At 40.9% G+C, this 17,591-nt stretch overlaps 1 protein-coding gene across 2 annotated transcripts in view; it reads left to right on the top strand.

Annotated features, from left to right (window-relative positions):
- Window positions 1-3,013: 3,013 nt before the first annotated feature.
- Window positions 3,014-17,591, top strand: part of LOC111952554 (low-density lipoprotein receptor class A domain-containing protein 3) — a 113,871-nt gene continuing 99,293 nt past the window's right edge. The window contains exon 1 of one of the 2 annotated variants that reach the window (XM_023971363.3): window positions 3,014-3,364. In XM_023971363.3, the coding sequence (XP_023827131.1) occupies window positions 3,313-3,364 (52 nt within the window). In that variant the 5' untranslated portion in view covers window positions 3,014-3,312. The remainder of the gene's footprint in view (window positions 3,365-17,591) is intronic. The other variant, XM_023971362.3, reaches the window with a different exon arrangement.

The raw sequence follows: 17,591 nt of genomic DNA, 5'->3' as shown, positions 1-17,591 counted from the left end.
CTTCATATTAGAGTTTAATGTTCACTAATGAGGTTGGTGGTTGCCAGTGGTTACATTAAATACATTTGTCATTCGCCAACAGGCTAATTAGGTCCTGCAGGCCTGCTGTTTATAGATAGCTTCAGCTAATTGATGGGACATTACTGAGAGCTCTGCGTGTCAATCAATGGTGAGGGGAACATTTCCTTGTTCTGACGTTCCCACTGCAGGGACCAAGGAGGGACCACAGGCCTCAAACTGTTTACTCTGCTCTGTGCTCCTCATTCATTATAGATATTTTTGTTTAGCAATTCAGTATTGGTATTGTTATGGTGTATTATCATCAGCAACTCAAGGGCTTCTCTCGATTAGGAATCCATTTGCTATTAAGTGACTGGAACATTTGTGTTTCGTCTCTCAATCTCTGCTCCTCATAATACATAATTTGATTGATTTCAGTGTAGTATGGAAAACAATTTAGTACACGAGTGAGAAAGAAAGTGGTGCATCCTAATGGCATTTAAATATGGCCATAACAACCGATATAAGTTACCAGTCAAAAGTTTGGACACACCTACTCATTCAAGGGTTTTTCCTTATTTTTACTATTTTCTACGTTGTAGAATAATAGTGAAGACATCAAAACGATGAAATAACACATATGGAATCATGTAGTAACCAAAAAAAGAGTTATTTGAGGTTCTTCAAAGTACCCACCTTGATGACATCTTTGCACACTCTTGGCATTCTCTCAAACAGCTTCATGAGGTAATCACCTGGAATGCATTTCAATTAACAGGTGTGGCTTGTTAAAAGTGAATTTGTGGAATTTATTTCCTTCTTAATGTGTTTGAGCCAATCAGTTGTGTTGTGACAAGGTATGGGTGGTATACAGAAGATTTGGTAAAAAAACGAATCCATATTATGGCAAGAACAGCTCAAATAAGCAAAGAGAAATAACAGTCCATCATTACTTTAAGACATGAAGGTCAGTCAATGCAGAACATTTCAAGAACTTTGAAAGTTTCTTCAAGTGCAGTCGCAAAAACCATCAAGCGCTATGATGAAACTGGCTCTCATGAGGACAGCCACAGGAAAGGAAGACCCAGAGTTACCTCTGCTGCAGAGGATAAATTCATTAGAGTTAACAGCCTCAGAAATGGCAGCCAAAATAAATGCTTCACAGAGTTCAAGTAACAGATGTATCTCAAAATAAACTGTAAAGGACACCAATAATAAGAAGAGACCTGCTTAGGCCAAGAAACACAAGCAATGGACATTAGGCCGGTGGAAATCTGTCCATTGGTCTGATGAGTCCAAATTTGAGATTTTTGGTTCCAACCTCTGTGTCTTTGTGAGACACATAGTAGGTGAATGGATGATATACACATGTGTGGTTTCCACCGTGAAGCATGGTGGAGGTGGTGTGATGGTGTCACTGTCTGTGATTTATTTAGAATTGAAGTCACACTTAACCAGCATGGCTACCACAGAATTCTGCAGTAATATACCATCCCATCTGTTTTGCGCTTAGTGGGACTATCATTTGTTTTTCAACTGGACAATAACCCAACACGCCTCTAAGCTGTGTAAAGGCTATTTGACCAAGAAGGAGAGTGATGGAGTGCTGCATCAGATGATCTGGCCTCCATAATCACCTGACCTCAACTCAATTGAGATGGTTTTGGATGAGTTGGATGGCAGAGTGAAGGAAAAGCAGTCAACAAGTGCTCAGCATGTGTGGGAACTCCTCACAAGACTGTTGGAAAAGCATTCCAGGTGAATCTGGTTGAGAGAATGCCAAGACTGTGCAAAGCTGTCATCAAAGCGAAGGGTGGCTACTTTGAAGAATATCAAATATAAAATAGATTTAGATTTGTTTAACACTTTTTTGGTTACTACATGATTCCATATGTGTTATTTCCTAGTTTTGATGTCTTCACTATTATTATACAATGTAGAAAATAGTACAAATAAAGAAATATCCTTGAATGAGCAGGTGTGTCCAAACTTTTGACTGGTATTGTAGATCAAACTGAGATTGATGACAATGGCCTTATGCATTTATCTGACCCCCTGTGCTGCCTGCTCCAGGCCCAGCTGCCTTGATAAGCAATGTGCTGATGAATTCTTTCAGGGCTGGAGGTTGTTTGATAGTGGGGGCTTTTCCAGATCATATGCCTGCAGGTTAGGGTGTTATCAAAAGCTGGCTTTTTGTTTGGGTCTGTCTTTGACTTCACACAGCTGCATTGAACGATAAAGAGGATAGGTCTGCTCTGGTGAAAGCTCATCACTCCCCTTCTCTTCTATCTGCTCCCTCTGTTTTCGGAGTTGACACACTATTCATAACACTGACACTGTGACAGACAGATTGTGTGTGTACGTGTGTGTGTGCATGCTTGGGTGTGTGGGTGCGTGCTTGCTTGGTTGAGTGTGTGTTATGTGTGTGTGTGTTGTGTGTGTGTGTGTGTGTGTGTGTGGTGTGTGTGTGTGTGTGTGTGTGTGTGTGGTGTGTGTGTGTGTGTGTGTGTGTGTGTGTGTGTGTGAGAGAGAGATGCTAATGCAATGCATATCTTGATACATTGACTGAATAGTTTACTCTTATTGAAATAGAAGTTCACATAGGGGAAAAACATATACACTTGTATACATATTTATTTAGAAACTGATGTTTTAACTTCTGTATTTTTTCTGGATTGAGAGCAAACAGGGAGCTGTAGCCTATTTAAACTGCTCAGTGCACCTTTCACATAGTTTTTCCCAGGTCTCCAAAGTCTAAAGTCTACAGAGATTTAATCTCACAAACCAGAAGTCTAAAATCTACAGAGATTTAATCTCACAAACAAAGTATGTATAAAGGACGAATAACTAATGGCTGAATGTCACTATTTTCAAGCTTTTTGGATTAATAGATGCCTGGCGATATAACATGTTCTGTGATCAAGAGCTCGTGTGAGTGCCTGCCTTCGAGGCACATACATGGTCCTACTCCCAACCGACCTTTAGTCTTCTGTAGCAGCCACAAGTCTCCGCCTCTCAAACGGCGCTAACCCGATCCCCACCCAGTGATCCCCATTCACTCCAAATCCCCTGCCACCACCCCCAAGCCCCTACCGCCGCCAGCCTCTTCCTCCCCAGCCCTGATTCCGAAAACTCTGTCCCTGTGAGAATCCGGCTCTTCACGCAAGCCATTTTCTAACTTTGTCACGAATAGAAAAAAGGAGAAAACAACGCGAAAAGTGGAGATAGGAGCAAACCGGATAAGTGTTCTATTGCCCCGATTGTTGGCCCGCGGCGGGGTGCAAAAAGGGCAGGCCGAAAAAAGACCATAAGATGTGGATCTGGTACATCTTGCTTAGTTCGGGGACGGGCTCAAGCTCGGTTGGTAAGTTTTTTTTTTTTAAATACATAGCTTTTCGTATTCAAGCTTTTTCATCTGTCGGCGCTTCTAACAGTGCCGCTGTGGCTGCTCTGGAAGGGAAAGAACAAGCGTGCTTTCGCAACAGACGTAACAAAAACGATATATCCTATTTGCCACTTTTGTGTGCACAATATCGTTGTTGTCATAAATGTTACACTGTTGCAATGTAACCAGCGCTAACTTCAAGCGGAGTTGGGCTGCGAAGGCTGCGAAGTCGATTTAGTTCCGCTACGTCCCGTTGTTTTACTTTTGCCAACCCGAAAGCAGCGGGCTATTCTCAAATTCCCGTTCTTTTCTTGTGGCGTGTAGGCTATGTTTCCCAGGACATCGCATTGCATGTCAGTTTGTCGTTAAACGTTTGGCAGCCATGTGTAGGGCTAGATTGCCTTATACTGTTGTGTTTGTGAGTAGGGATGCTATGTGAAGTGTGAGAGGTGAATCAGAGGGAGAGGAGTCAGAGGACACATGGTAGTTATGATCTGAGGTTGTTGACAGGGCAGCGTTGACAAGTCAATCTGTGCCCCTGCCCCGCCATGGCAGCTGAGGGGCCGAGTGGGGGGCATGGAGAGAAGCTTACTTCTATCAGACTGTGCAGCAGGCAGTAAGTATTACAGAATTACATTACCAGGATAGGATTTTAAATGCTTTCAGTATGGCTACATGAATTTGTGGCCTTCCATGTATGCCTATATAATTATTTTAAGTACATGTAACCAGAGCCCTATATTGAGAGCAACTAACCTACACAGAAAAACTGTAGTAACAATATTGTGTTTATAGTTACATAGWAGATCGTTTTTCATTCAATAAAGTTCAGTGTAGGCTCTAGTATGATGACTATTACCAAGTTGCATAGACCGTTCTACAGGTTCGAATAAAGACTGACAGGTGAGAGTTGATTTGCTGTGCAAAACACATTGAGCCACTCTGAGGGCAATGGGAGTTCAAAAGATGATGCCTTTTTGTTATTCAAACTCAACATGTTTCAGATTTAAAGGCTACCTCAGAGTACTGAGTTGACTTGTCCGCAACGAGAACAGATTTGTCACTTTAAAATGTATGCAAAAAAAACCATAGATTTTTAAAGTTTAACAAACCATACAACTCTATGAACAAGTACTACTTTGAACAATTTACACAGAAAATGTCACAAAACACATTTACTGGAAGAACTGTGCAGATGCAAAGTTTCGTAACGATATTACGGTAAAATCGCCCTTAGTTTCTAATGCGACAACGTTTTCCAAAAATGAAGATTCAAGGATGCCTGCAAGAAGACAGTTTTGACATGACACGTTGAGTTTCACATTTTTTATTTTGGTTATCGAACTACAGTAGGTGAAGTTAAACCGCTAACGGAATTACATCATTGGTCCCTGATTTGTACTATACAGAAATGCATAATTATGGGTATGAATATCATTCTCTTCATGGTGATGCATCCTGAACAGGTACACAAATGTAGAAATATGCAATATATGTTTAGCATATTTGGGTATTATTCTACACACTGGCTATTATTTGAATGAGCTCTGCCCCCAAACGACCACATTTGGTTGGTCCGGACCAGACAAAATCTGAACCAATCCTAGACGTCTATGTTTCACAAGTTTGGACATCACAMCACAGTATGGCACAGCAGAGTTCAGTACAGTAAAGTACATATGTTCAGTACAGTAGAGTACAGTGCATTAAAGCACATATGGTTCTCTACTCCAGTGTGCTCTACTGTACTTTACTGAACTCTACTGTACTGTACCTTTCTGTACTATACTGTACAGGTTCTAACGATTAACTTAGTCTTAAGATGCTTTTGGAAAACTGGGCCCTTTACTGTTCTCTACTGTGCTCTACTGTACTGTACTGTGCTGTCCAAACTTGTGAAACAGACATTTATGATTGGTTCATATTTGGCCCATCCATGGATGTCCTTGTTACAGTAAATGGAAAGGTGGTAGGTGTCGGTAACGTCAGTGACTAACTGGCGAGAGAGAGGAGGGAGAGGTTGTCCAGATTGTTTTTATAGTCTTGCTTTGACCACCAGATGACAGAAAGAGAAAGAAAACCGTTATGAGCTGAACATAACAGTATGCCAGTGGAAAGGAGGACAGTAGCACGTGACCCAACTGTGATTTCGGATTTTTTTTGTGATTTCGGAAATTACGAGTTTTAATCACCTAATAATTCATAAACAAACTTGATATCGGTAAAAACACGAACTAATTGGTACATCTAACTTTCCTTGTTACGTATGTGAATGTTCATTATTCTCCCTCATGAGGGAGAGAAATTATAAATAAATATCTTAAAAATATGTAGGTTTTTGGCAACAGAATTACAAGCATAAGGTCATGTTTTAAAAATGTACAGTAGGCAAATAATTTATCKAAAACTAAATATAAGTGTTCATATTAGTTAGCATGGGTCTTTACTTCAARATTCTTATGTTTTCATACGTTTCTCATACKTTTTTWGACTTTTCTGGTAGATGTTTTCTAAGAKCRCTTTTCCATCTCTCTGACCAGAAATCAAAGCCTTTGCTTATTCCTATWTTTTTTTTTATACCTTAATAAAAATAAATAAAAAGAGACTTAGCTTTCATTTGACACCCAATATGAACTTCACATGTTGGTGCTCATGGGTCCCAGACTCAAATCATTTAGCTGTGTAGCCTACTACTGTACCTGTCAGTTTGTGAGACTCATGCTTTTTAAATAAATATTGTTTTTGCTGCATGTTTGGGCTCTAAAAGGGATGTCTATTTAATTCTGACAACTAATTCCCAGCCATCTGCCACTCTGCTACTCATTTTACATTTTGGAATGCGGGGAGGTTTTTTAGCTGACACACTTTTGTCTTGATGTCTTTTTCGGTAACTCTCATTTCACATTTGTTTAGCACTTGTGAAATCTGGTATAAAACACAGTCTCAGTCTCAGTGTTGCAGTACAGTATGAAGGCCTATATTACTTTAGTTGGTAATATCTTAAACAGTGGTAAATCCATACATATGACACATGCATTAAATGTGTTAAAGTTATATGTTTTATTAGATTTAGAGGGCTGTCAAACTTCAGGCCTCCACTCTGCGACCGACCCATTTTGGTCTGACCGATCAAGGTCACCCAGACCTGATCACTCACTCACACACACACACACACAGCTGGCTATTATTAATAACAAAGTGAAACCTGTCACGGTCCTGACCTGTTTTCCTTTGTCTTGTATTTATTTAGTTGGTCAGGGCGTGAGTTGGGTGGGTTTGTCTATGTGTGATTTTCTATGTTGGGATTTTGTGTTCGGCCTGGTATGATTCTCAATCAGAGGCAGCTGTCAATCGTTGTCCCTGATTGAGAATCATACTTAGGCAGCCGGGGTTTCACGTGTGTTTTATGGGTGTTTGTCTTCCGTGTATGTAGTTGTGCCACACGGGACTGTTTGTCGGTTAGATTCTCTTTTGCTATTTTGTTTCGTTTAGTGTGCAGTTTAATTGTTAATAAAACATGGACACTTTCCACTCTGCGTTTTGGTCCGATCCCTACACCTCRTCTTCTGACGAAGAGGAGGAAATCTGCCGTAACAAAACCGAGCAAATTAAACCTGCACATGCATTGTAAATATAACTTTCCAAAATGGACTCCAGGTCTGTCTGTTTGTGCTCTGCAGAGGCCATTTAATGTGTCTTCCTCCTCCCGTGACTCTGTGTTCAATGGCACCCTGTTCTGTCGGGTTGGGTTGTAAAGAATTTCCGTTATAATGAACCATATAAATCACAACAGACCTGGCTGGAATACAGTTGGAATAACTTCAGAGAGGTGGTGTGTGTGTGTGTGTGTGTGTGTTGTGTGTGTGTGTGTGTGTGTGTGTGTGTGTGTGTGTGTGTGTGTGTGTGTGTGTGTGTGTGTGTGTGTGTGTGTGTGTGTGGGTGGTCTTTTTTGTGGTCTTTTCCAGGCTTGCCCCTGAAGTGAGGTAAAGTGAGAGAATGTCCCAAAAAACTTGTATTAGTCATTAGCACTATAGAATAGTGGTGTTCCACCATCTTCTCATTGAAGACCCATGTGAATCACCAAAGCTCCACCTGACCATGTCTCACCTGTCAGAATGAATGTGTAATAAAGTGATGGTGCTAGCGTAGCATATATAGTGAGGTAAAGTATTTGGACAGTGACACTTGTTTTGTTGTTTTGGCTCTGTACTGAGCACCTTGGATTTGTAATGATGCAATGACTATGAGTGCTGACTGTCAACTTTTTGGGGGGTATTTTCATCCATATCAGATGAACCATTTAGAAAAGACAGCACTTTTATAGATAGTCCCCCCATTTTAGGGAACCAGAAATATTTTGATAAATTCGCTTATGTAACGATCTTCTTCATCTGATGAACAGGATAGATCGGACCAAAACGCAGCGTGGTAAGTGTCCATGTTAATTTATTACAACTGAACACGAAATACAAAATAACAAAGTGAAACAACGAAAATCGAAACAGTCCTGAAAAGTGCTACAACACAAAACAGAAAACACTACCCACAAACCACAGGTGGGAAAAGGCTACCTAAGTATGGTTCTCAATCAGAGACAACGATAGACAGCTGCCTCTGATTGGGAACCATACCAGGTCAAACACATAGAAATAGAAAACATAGAAAAAAAACATAGAATGCCCACCCCAACTCACGCCCCGACCAAACCAAAATAGAGACATAAAGGAACTAAGGTCAGGGCGTGACATTATGTGTATTAAAGTAGTCTAAAGTTTAGTATTTAATCCCACATTCCTAGCAAACAATGACTACTACATCAAACTTGTGACTACAAACTTGTTGGATGCATTTGCAGTTTGTTTTGGTTGTTTCTGATTATTTTGTGCCCAACAGAAATGAATGGGAAATAATGTATTGTGTTATTTTGGAGTCACTTAGTATAAATAAAAATATAATATGTTTCCTAACAATTCTACGTTAATGTGGATGGTACCGTGATTACGAATAATCATTCATGAATTGTGAATAATGATGAGTGAGAATGTTACAGAGGCATAAATATCATAACCCCCCCCCTTAAAAAAAATCGTGGTAGCATCCACATTAATGTAGAAGTGTTCAGAYACATATTTCATTCTTATTTACAATAAAAGTGACTACAAAATGACACAATACATTATTTACCATGAATTTACAGTACCAGTCAAAAGTCTGAACACACCTACTCATTCAAGGGTTTTTCTTTATTTTTTACTATTTGCATTCTGCAGTGATACGCCATCCCATCTGGTTTGCGCTTGTGTGGGACTATCATTAGTTTTTCAACAGGACAATGACCCAACACACCTGTGTAAGGGCTATTTGACCATGAAGGAGAGTGATGGAGTGTTGCATCAGATGATCTGGCCTCCACAATCCCCCCACCTCAAACCAATTGAGATGGTTTGAGATGAGTTGGACCGCAGAGTGAAGGAAAAGCAACCAACAAGTGCTCAGCATATGTGGGAACTCCTTCAAGACTGTTGGAAAGGCATTCCAGGTGAAGCTGGTTGAGAGAATGCCAAGAGTGTGCAAAGCTGTCATCAAGGCAAAAGGTGGCTACTTTGAAGAATCTCAAATCTAAAATATATTTTGATTTGTTTTAACACTTTTTTGGTTACTACATGATTCCATATGTGTTATTTCATCGTTTATGTGTTCTCTATTATTCTACAATGTAGAAAATAGTACAAATAAATAAAAAGTAGGTGTGTCCAAACTTTTAATTGGTACTGTATATTGTGAACAAAATAATCTGAAACACAACCAAAACCAACTGCAAATGCATCCAACAAGTTTGTAGTCACAAGCTTGTAGTCATTGCTTGCTAGGAATATGGGACCAAATACTTAACCTTTGACTACTTTAATACACATACTGCATAAGTGAATTTGTCAGAATACTTTTGGTTCCTTAAAATGTGGGCACTATGTATAAAACGTGCTGTTCTATCTAAACCAGGGTTTCCTAAACTCAGTCCTTGGGACTCCAAGGGGTGCACATTTTGGTTTTTGCCCTAGCACTAAACAGCTGATTCACATAATCAACTAATCATCAAGCTTTGATCATTTGAATCAGCTGTGTAGTGTTAGGGCAAAAACCAATGTGCACCCCGTGGGATCCAGAGGACCGAGTTTGGGAAACGCTGCTCTAAATGTTTCACCCGATATGGCTGAAAATACTTTCAAATTAAAGCTGACAGTCTGCACTTAACCTCATAGTCATTGTACCATTTCAGTATAGAGCCAAAACAACAAAAAATATGTCACTGTCCAAATACTTTTGGACCTCACTGTACAGTCGTGGCCAAAAGTTTTAAGAATGACACAAATATTAATTTCCACAAAGTTTGCTGCTTCAGTGTCTTTAGATATTTTTGTCAGATGTTACTATGGAATACTGAATTATAATTACAAGCATTTCATAAGTGTTAAAGGCTTTTATTGACAATTACATGAAGTTGATGCAAAGAGTCAATATTTGCAGTGTTGACCCTTCTTTTTCAAGACCTCTGCAATCTGCCCTGGCATGCTGTCAATTAACTTCTGGGCCACATCCTGACTGATGGCAGCCCATTCTTGCATAATCAATGCCTGGAGTTTGTCAGAGTTTGTGGGTTTTTGTTTGTCCACCCGCCTCTTGAGGATTGACCACAAGTTCTCAATGGGATTAAGGTCAGGGGAGTTTCCTGGCCATGGACCCAACATATCGATGTTTTGTTCCCTGAGCCACTTAGTTATCACTTTTGCCTTATGGCAAGGTGCTCTATCATGTTGGAAAATGCATATTTCGTCACCAAACTGTTCCTGGATGGTTGGGAGAAGTTGCTCTCGGAGGATGTGTTGGTACCATTCTTTATTCATGGCTGTGTTCTTAGGCAAAACTGTGAGTGAGCCCACTCCCTTGGTTGAGAAGCAACCCCACACATGAATGGTCTCAGGATGCTTTACTGTTGGCATGACACAGGGCTGATGGTAACGCTCACCTTGTCTTCTCCAGACAAGCTTTTTTCCGGATGCCCCAAACAATCGGAAAGGGGATTCATCAGAGAAAATGACTTTACCCCAGTCCTCAGCAGTCCAATCCCTGTAGCTTTTGCAGAATATCAGTCTGTCCCTGATGTTTTTCCTGGAGAGAAGTGGCTTCTTTGCTGCCCTTCTTGACACCAGGCCATCCTCCAAAAGTCTTCGCCTCACTGTGCGTGCAGATGCACTCACACCTGCCTGCCGCCATTCCTGAGCAAACTGTATTGGTGGTGCCCCGATCCCGCAGCTGAATCAACTTTAGGAGACGGTCCTGGCGCTTGCTGGACTTTCTTGGGCGCCCTGAAGCCTTCTTCAGAACAATTGAACCGCTCTCCTTGAAGTTCTTGATGATCTGATAAATGGTTGATTTAGGTGCAATCTTACTGGCAGCAATAACCTTGCCTTGTGAAGCCCTTTTTGTGCAAAGCAATGATGACGGCACGTGTTTCCTTGCAGGTAACCATGTTTGACAGAGGAAGAACAATGATTCCAAGCACCACCCTCCTTTTGAAGCTTCCAGTATGTTATTCGAACTCAATCAGCATGACAGAGTGATCTCCAGCCTTGTCCTCGTCAACACTCACACCTGTGTTAACGAGAGAATCACTGACATGATGTCAGCTGGTCCTTTTGTGGCAGGGCTGAAATGCAGTGTAAATGTTTTTTTGGGATTCAGTTCATTTTCTCATGATCACTCTTCATAACATTCTGGAGTATATGCAAATTGCCATCATACAAACTGAAGCAGCAGACTTTGTGAAAATTCATATTTGTGTCATTCTCAAAACTTTTGACCACGATTGTATGTCAAACCTTATTGTCTTGCAGAGTCCTCATGGCCTGATAGTGCCTGCTACTGCACAGACACACACATGCACACAGACACACACGCACGCATGCTATCACTTCTTTCTATCAGACATAGTATATATATATTTTTTTGAGCCCCATTACCTGTTGCCAATGCAGCAGCTACTCTTCCTGGGGTCCAAACAAGGATATTATTTATTCAATGACTATCTCCTATATCTGCCGTCCTCAGATTTGTTATTGTATTTACTGTGAAGCAGCGCCCTAAAAATAACAGCAATGGTAGTGTGAGGAAACAGACAGACGTAAGCATGCCCGATATCTCCATAATCAAGATGAATGTGTTCCATTACAGTCTCAATAGTACTTCACACTTCAAGACACAGGTGGTTGGATGTTTTCATTCATAACCACCGTCGGGTGCCGTAATAATTTCTCACCTGGTGAGACTCAGAGTCGAGGAGCAGAACCAAGTTGTATATTGTTTACCTTTGGTTGATATTGTGCTCCTGGGTTGTTCTGTTGTCAGAGAAGGGTGTTTAGTGGCTAGCCCTGTGTGTGTGTGTGTGTCCACGCACAAACATCTGTGACTGTATGTGTGTCTGTGCAGTGTGTGCATACCATGTGTGTGTATGCCTGTGTGTGTGTGTTTTCACCTCAGCTGATATGCTCCCAATCATTGTCCTACTGTGTCCCTTGAATTAGGCCTGCCTTGTGTGTGATAGAGTTGGTGCCATTTCCCAGAGTTGTCAAACAAAGCCACATGACTGGAGTCACCTTTCAGACCTCCCRAGCACAGCACCACACTTTCAACTCAATACCAGTGCTGTGTTTTGAACCTCTGTCCCTGTTACAGACATGGGCCAGACTATTACAGACAGATTTCAGTAGTTGCAGCAGATATGAGAATGCAGACAAATCCTCTATCTGCAATCATTGAATTCCTGAATTAAATACTACACGTAATGGGATTAATTAGACCAATTTTTTGTTATTCTTTCTGTATTATTTTCATTTAATTTGGATGGGATAAATGAATGATTGATGTGATTCTGTCCATCTCTACCTGAGATGTAGCATCTCCTTCCATCCAACCTGAGCTCTGCTCTGTGATCTATTAATCGCGCTGCTTCATGTTTCATGGATCTGATCTATCTGGAGATGTATGGATCGGAGGGGAAACAAAAGAAGAGAGGTTTGAATAAAAGGTTGTCCAGAGAACTCATTAGAAATTGATTGCTGATCGATCCAAAGTGCTTTGCTATTCCATGAAAGGCTCAGTCTCATCATTGTCGTCTATCGATCATATCTACTTCCCTGGAGCCAAGATTAAACCTTTGACTGGTTGGATGGTTTTATACATCGATAGCTAAGAATCTTCTCTGACTTAGTTTGTGAAGTTCAAAGACCCTGTACTGCTAACTTCGGTGGGCCAAAGTTTGTAATCCTGGTGAGATATTTCAATAAGGTATATTCATAACATATGACTTGTTAACTGTACTGCTCACCATGGTTTGGACTAGAATGTGCTGTATGCTCTTTCCCTTGGAGTTTATAACATTGATCCAGTCACTTCTGGTCTTCATTCAAATGGCCTGTCACAAGTTTAAACTTTCAAACATTAATATGAGATATAGGCTTTAATCTGGGAGTTAAGTCCCGGCGATAAATCTGTTTTGGGAGTTTTTAAAGGAGACTCTTGTCTGTTTGGCAGTAATTGACTCCACACACTTGCACACATGAACACACACACATACAAACACACACACACACACCTAGCTGTACGCCAAAGCCAAGGAGTAGCAGCAGAGAAGTGTTACTTTAAAAAAAACGTATTTATCCGAATACCGTCTTTTAGAATACAATGACAGTGCCATGTAGAGTGGCAGTGTTTCATGTCACTGCAGTTCTGTCTCCTGGCAACCCATTAACTCATCATCGCCACAGAAACAAGGAAGCCTGAGGAGGTAGGAGATTCCATTCCCCTCATTCTGGGCAAGGGTGGATATAACTTTATCTCCCATGGATAACCAAATCTACTAATTTTTTGTGATGCCTACAACACACCATTACCTCTTCTCTCCCTCTCTCTGTCGGTTTTCTTCTGTTCTCTCGTGTTGTGTGTTGGAAAAGGCCATTATGGCCCTGTGTTGTCCTCCTGCTGCCTGCCAGACAGCTGGGTCCCCTGCTGTCCCTGCGATCAGGAGTCATTTGCTGTGTTGTGTCACCCAGCGTGGCATCACGGACACAGACAGCAATCCCATCATCCCTCTGAGACTGGCTCACAGGGTGTTATTTGCTGTTGTGTACTATCTGCTAAATACCATTGATTGTGTACTTATGTGCTGACTGAGTGTAGGTCACTGGATAAGAGCTACTACATTATTTTTATGATAGTTTTTGGGTTACACTAAACCTTGGTATGGATGTATTGGCAAAGTGCATGGTTTGTAGTTATATTCATGTGCTTGCAGTGGAGAGCTGAACTCCAAACAATAGCTGTGGACAGTCATGACATTATTATCTAATATGATGCTCTAAATATGCAATCTATGGCTGTCTCTGACAAAAAAAAATAGCTTGACTGACAGTAGTCTTCTTTCTTTTTCAATTGATCAACATTTTTAAACGTCTATTTTTCCATATATAGACACACCCTATGTTTGAATAAAATCAACTCTATGTAGGCTACTGAGGTTGTCTGATGCTTTAAGCACTGAAGCATACTTCATTAAAAATGAAGACACACAAATTACTAAAGATGGAGCCAGAGATCAATATAGCCTAACAAGAAGAACAAAAACGTGTTCCCCACCCCACCCAACCCCCCTCCTCCAGCCTCCAGCCGACCCCCCTCCTCCAGCCGACCCCCCTCCTCCCGCTGCCTGCTGCTGGCCTTGTTGTTTTTATTAGATGTTTTATTTCTTTAACCTTTATTTAACTAGGCAAGTCAGCATTCCCTTGTGGAGGGATGACTGAAAAAAAGGCAGAAGGGCAAAGTACAAATGTAGTCCGATACTGAGCAAGACCAACTCCCAGCCTCAGTGTAGAACAAAAACTCTGCAATGTTAACTGGAGCAAGTAGAACAGCTAAGTCTGCAAACATTCACCATTTCACACTCTAGACATCTCATTTCTGATTTGGAGTTTCACATTAAAGTTTCACATTCTTTAGCAAAAGCCAACAAATAAAAACATTGCAGCCCTCAAGTAGAATATATCCTGATAAAAATAAGTGTCCTATACATCACATTGGCTACACATGGCCTGTCTGCAAGGAACTTGAAACATTGTATCAACTATTAACTTCTCCTGCTAGCAAACCTGTAACATTGTATACAATATTCTGGAGCTTTAGGCCAATGAGCTCCGGACAGACAGACACAGCTGTAGGCTATTTGCGCAAGGGATAATCAGGTAAGCCTATTTTATGACGTTTCCACCGGATCAGAGCATAACATTTTTCCCCTTTCATGCTGAGTGGTTATCGAAAGAGAAAGAGCTGGAAAGATTTTTCAAATAGGCTACGTTGAGGAACTATTGTCATTCTCAATGGATGTAAAAACAGACTTTGTTTACCTGCTTTTTGAGGCGAAGAAAAAATGAGCTCAAAAGTGATGGTGAGTTAAGAAAATCTGAAATAGTATCAGATCCCCAAATGGACACATTTCTAGGCCTACATTTGCACGCAGGCCAGGTAGGCTAGGCCTACTTATATGCGTAATCAGGTACGTGTCCTTACATCATTATTGACAGGAGTGCTCCAAACAAGACAATGAATGAATTGACAACTCGTAAATGGAATGAAATAACCCCCCCAAAAAAAATTCACAGGTGTAGCCAAGGTTGTGCCCTCTGCAAACAACATGTCCTCTCCTACAATGACAACGGTAAGACTGTAATAATAGTATAATGAATGCATTAACAGAAATGACTGTAACCAAACAAACATTGTAGATTATAAAGGATGTTAATTAACGGTAAACGTACTACTGGTGATACTGGCGTGCCATCCCTGCGGCCTCCACAATGGATTAGTCCACTCAGACAGGCGTGAATCAGACAGGTGTCTAGTGTGCCATAATTGTTTTAAATATATTTGCCACTGCTGAACTAAAATAATCTTGGTCGACCAACAGCCAGTCGACCAAACAATCGTCCATTCACCTAAATGGGGTCAGCCCTAATGCAATCACTGGCAAAGTAGTCATAAAGTCTGTACATTTCAAACACACAAACCAAACACACAAATAGTTTTATTTAAATTGGAGAGCTTACTAGCTGACTTGTGTGTTTTGCATAATTTCTAATAAATATGTAGATCAGGGCTCCAACACTGTTCCAGGAGAGCTACCCTCCTGTAGGATTTCAATCTAGCTTGATTCAGCTTATCAACTAGTTCATTTTTAGAATCAGGTGCGCTCGATTAGGGTTGGTGCGAAAACCTACAGGACGGTAGCCCTCCAGGAACAGGGTTGGCGAGCCCTGATGTAAATTGTCTGAATCAAATGTTCATTGTTCTATTAGGTGTGTCTGCTGTCATAGCAAGCTCTTTGGTATTCCTCATAGAATTACATATAGAACTTAAGTGAAAACGGTCCACAGGGCCTCAATAACCTGAAGTGCAACCTGGTCTCTCTCTCTCTCTCTCTCTCTCTCTCTCTCTCTCTATATATATATATATATATATATATATATATATATATATATATATATATATATATGCTATCCAGGGGTAAACTCACCGTTTGCACAGGGATAAACAACAGGTCACACACACCACTGAAGAAAGTATTTTCTCAAACAAGTTTTTAATGTGAAACTCCAAATCAGAATTGAGATGTCTTAGAGTGTGAAATGGTGAATGTTTGCAGATTTAGCTGTTCTACTTGCTCCAGTTAACATTGCAGAGTTTTTGTTCTACACTGAGCCTGAGAGTTTGTCTTGCTCAGTGTTCGATTACATTTGTACTTTGCCCTTCTGCATTTTTTTCAGTCATCCCTCCGCAAGTCTGCATACTTTAGAATAAATACTGATGTGAATACTAATAAAAAAACATTGAATATGCCTTATCTCTGTGGTTTTTCATAGAGATAAAGCAACATAAATACAAGAGTAACATACCAAATTGGTGACTGATGGACAGACAGACGGACGGACGGAATGACTGAATGGTGGCTTGACTTCTTTCTGAGTGAAGTGGCCAGCTGACGCATCAAGACTTCTAATAGCTCTCCTTCCTCCTGTGGGATGGAGAGGTGTGATTAGAGCTTGCACAATTACCGTATAACCGTGTACCTGCCAGTTATGGATGAAGACCATCATGAAAATAAAATAACCGTCATAACTCCCTGCAACAGCAGCACATGGAGTCAGGAGCAGAGGAGAGGATAAAATGTTTTAGTTTTTTTAAATACCTAGTTATGATCTTCCCCTCCTCCCCTCTTCTCTCACATCACATTGGCATTCAGCTGAGGCTACCAGTGGAATTCTCTCCACCTTTTATTACACTCACACAGACACTAACCTCTCGGGTGAAACTCCAATCACAGATGAGAATCTTTCAAGAAAAGCCAATTACGCACTTGATGTTACTCTCCCAGGCAAGTGCATCAATGAACAAATAAGATCAATCTCAATTTGGCAGACTATAAATAATTACCTCTTTGTCACAATTAATTTCAAAGCTTTGACTTAAGACCCCATGATATTGATATTGAATTTCCCATTATTGCCTACCTGAAAATACCACTCGTTAAGCGGAGATCAGCTCAGAGCATTGTACTGGAGCCTGGGCGTTCTCCCTGGTGTATAATGGATGATGAAATATGTCATGTAAGAAAGGAAGGCAATAATATTGCCTGTCTGAATGATTTTAGAGAGGTGAATTCAGGCGGAAGAGAGAGGAAGGAGGAGGAGCACATTGTTTCACTCCTGTTGTGTCAGAAATCTGTCTTTAAACCCCTAAGAGACACACACACACATTCTCAATCTCTCTCTTAACACAAAGTCAAACTGCTTGCGCGTGTGTGTGTGTGAACGCGTGAATGTTTGGGAGCGTGTGTGTATGTGTGTAATGGGTAATCCTCTCCTGGAGGGGGACAGTGGAGACGATGCGCTCATCTTCACCAGAACTAATCGGCTGATGCTGCCTGCTGTTTACATCTCCCCCTTGCCAGCCCAAATCAAATGCAAATCCCATGTTAATTGCTTTAATGCTGCTTCTCTGTCAACCGTGGCTTGGCATCTCTCCCCACGACCAGGCCACTAAATCATATCAAATAAAATGTTATTTGTCACATGCGCTGAATACAACAGGTGTATACCTTACC

Source organism: Salvelinus sp. IW2-2015, linkage group LG26 (assembly GCF_002910315.2).
Source record: "Salvelinus sp. IW2-2015 linkage group LG26, ASM291031v2, whole genome shotgun sequence".
In the NCBI taxonomy this organism is placed as follows: Eukaryota; Metazoa; Chordata; class Actinopteri; order Salmoniformes; family Salmonidae; genus Salvelinus; species Salvelinus sp. IW2-2015.
The sequence above is the reverse complement of the archived record's forward strand: the minus strand, read 5'-3'. Positions and strand labels throughout refer to the sequence as shown.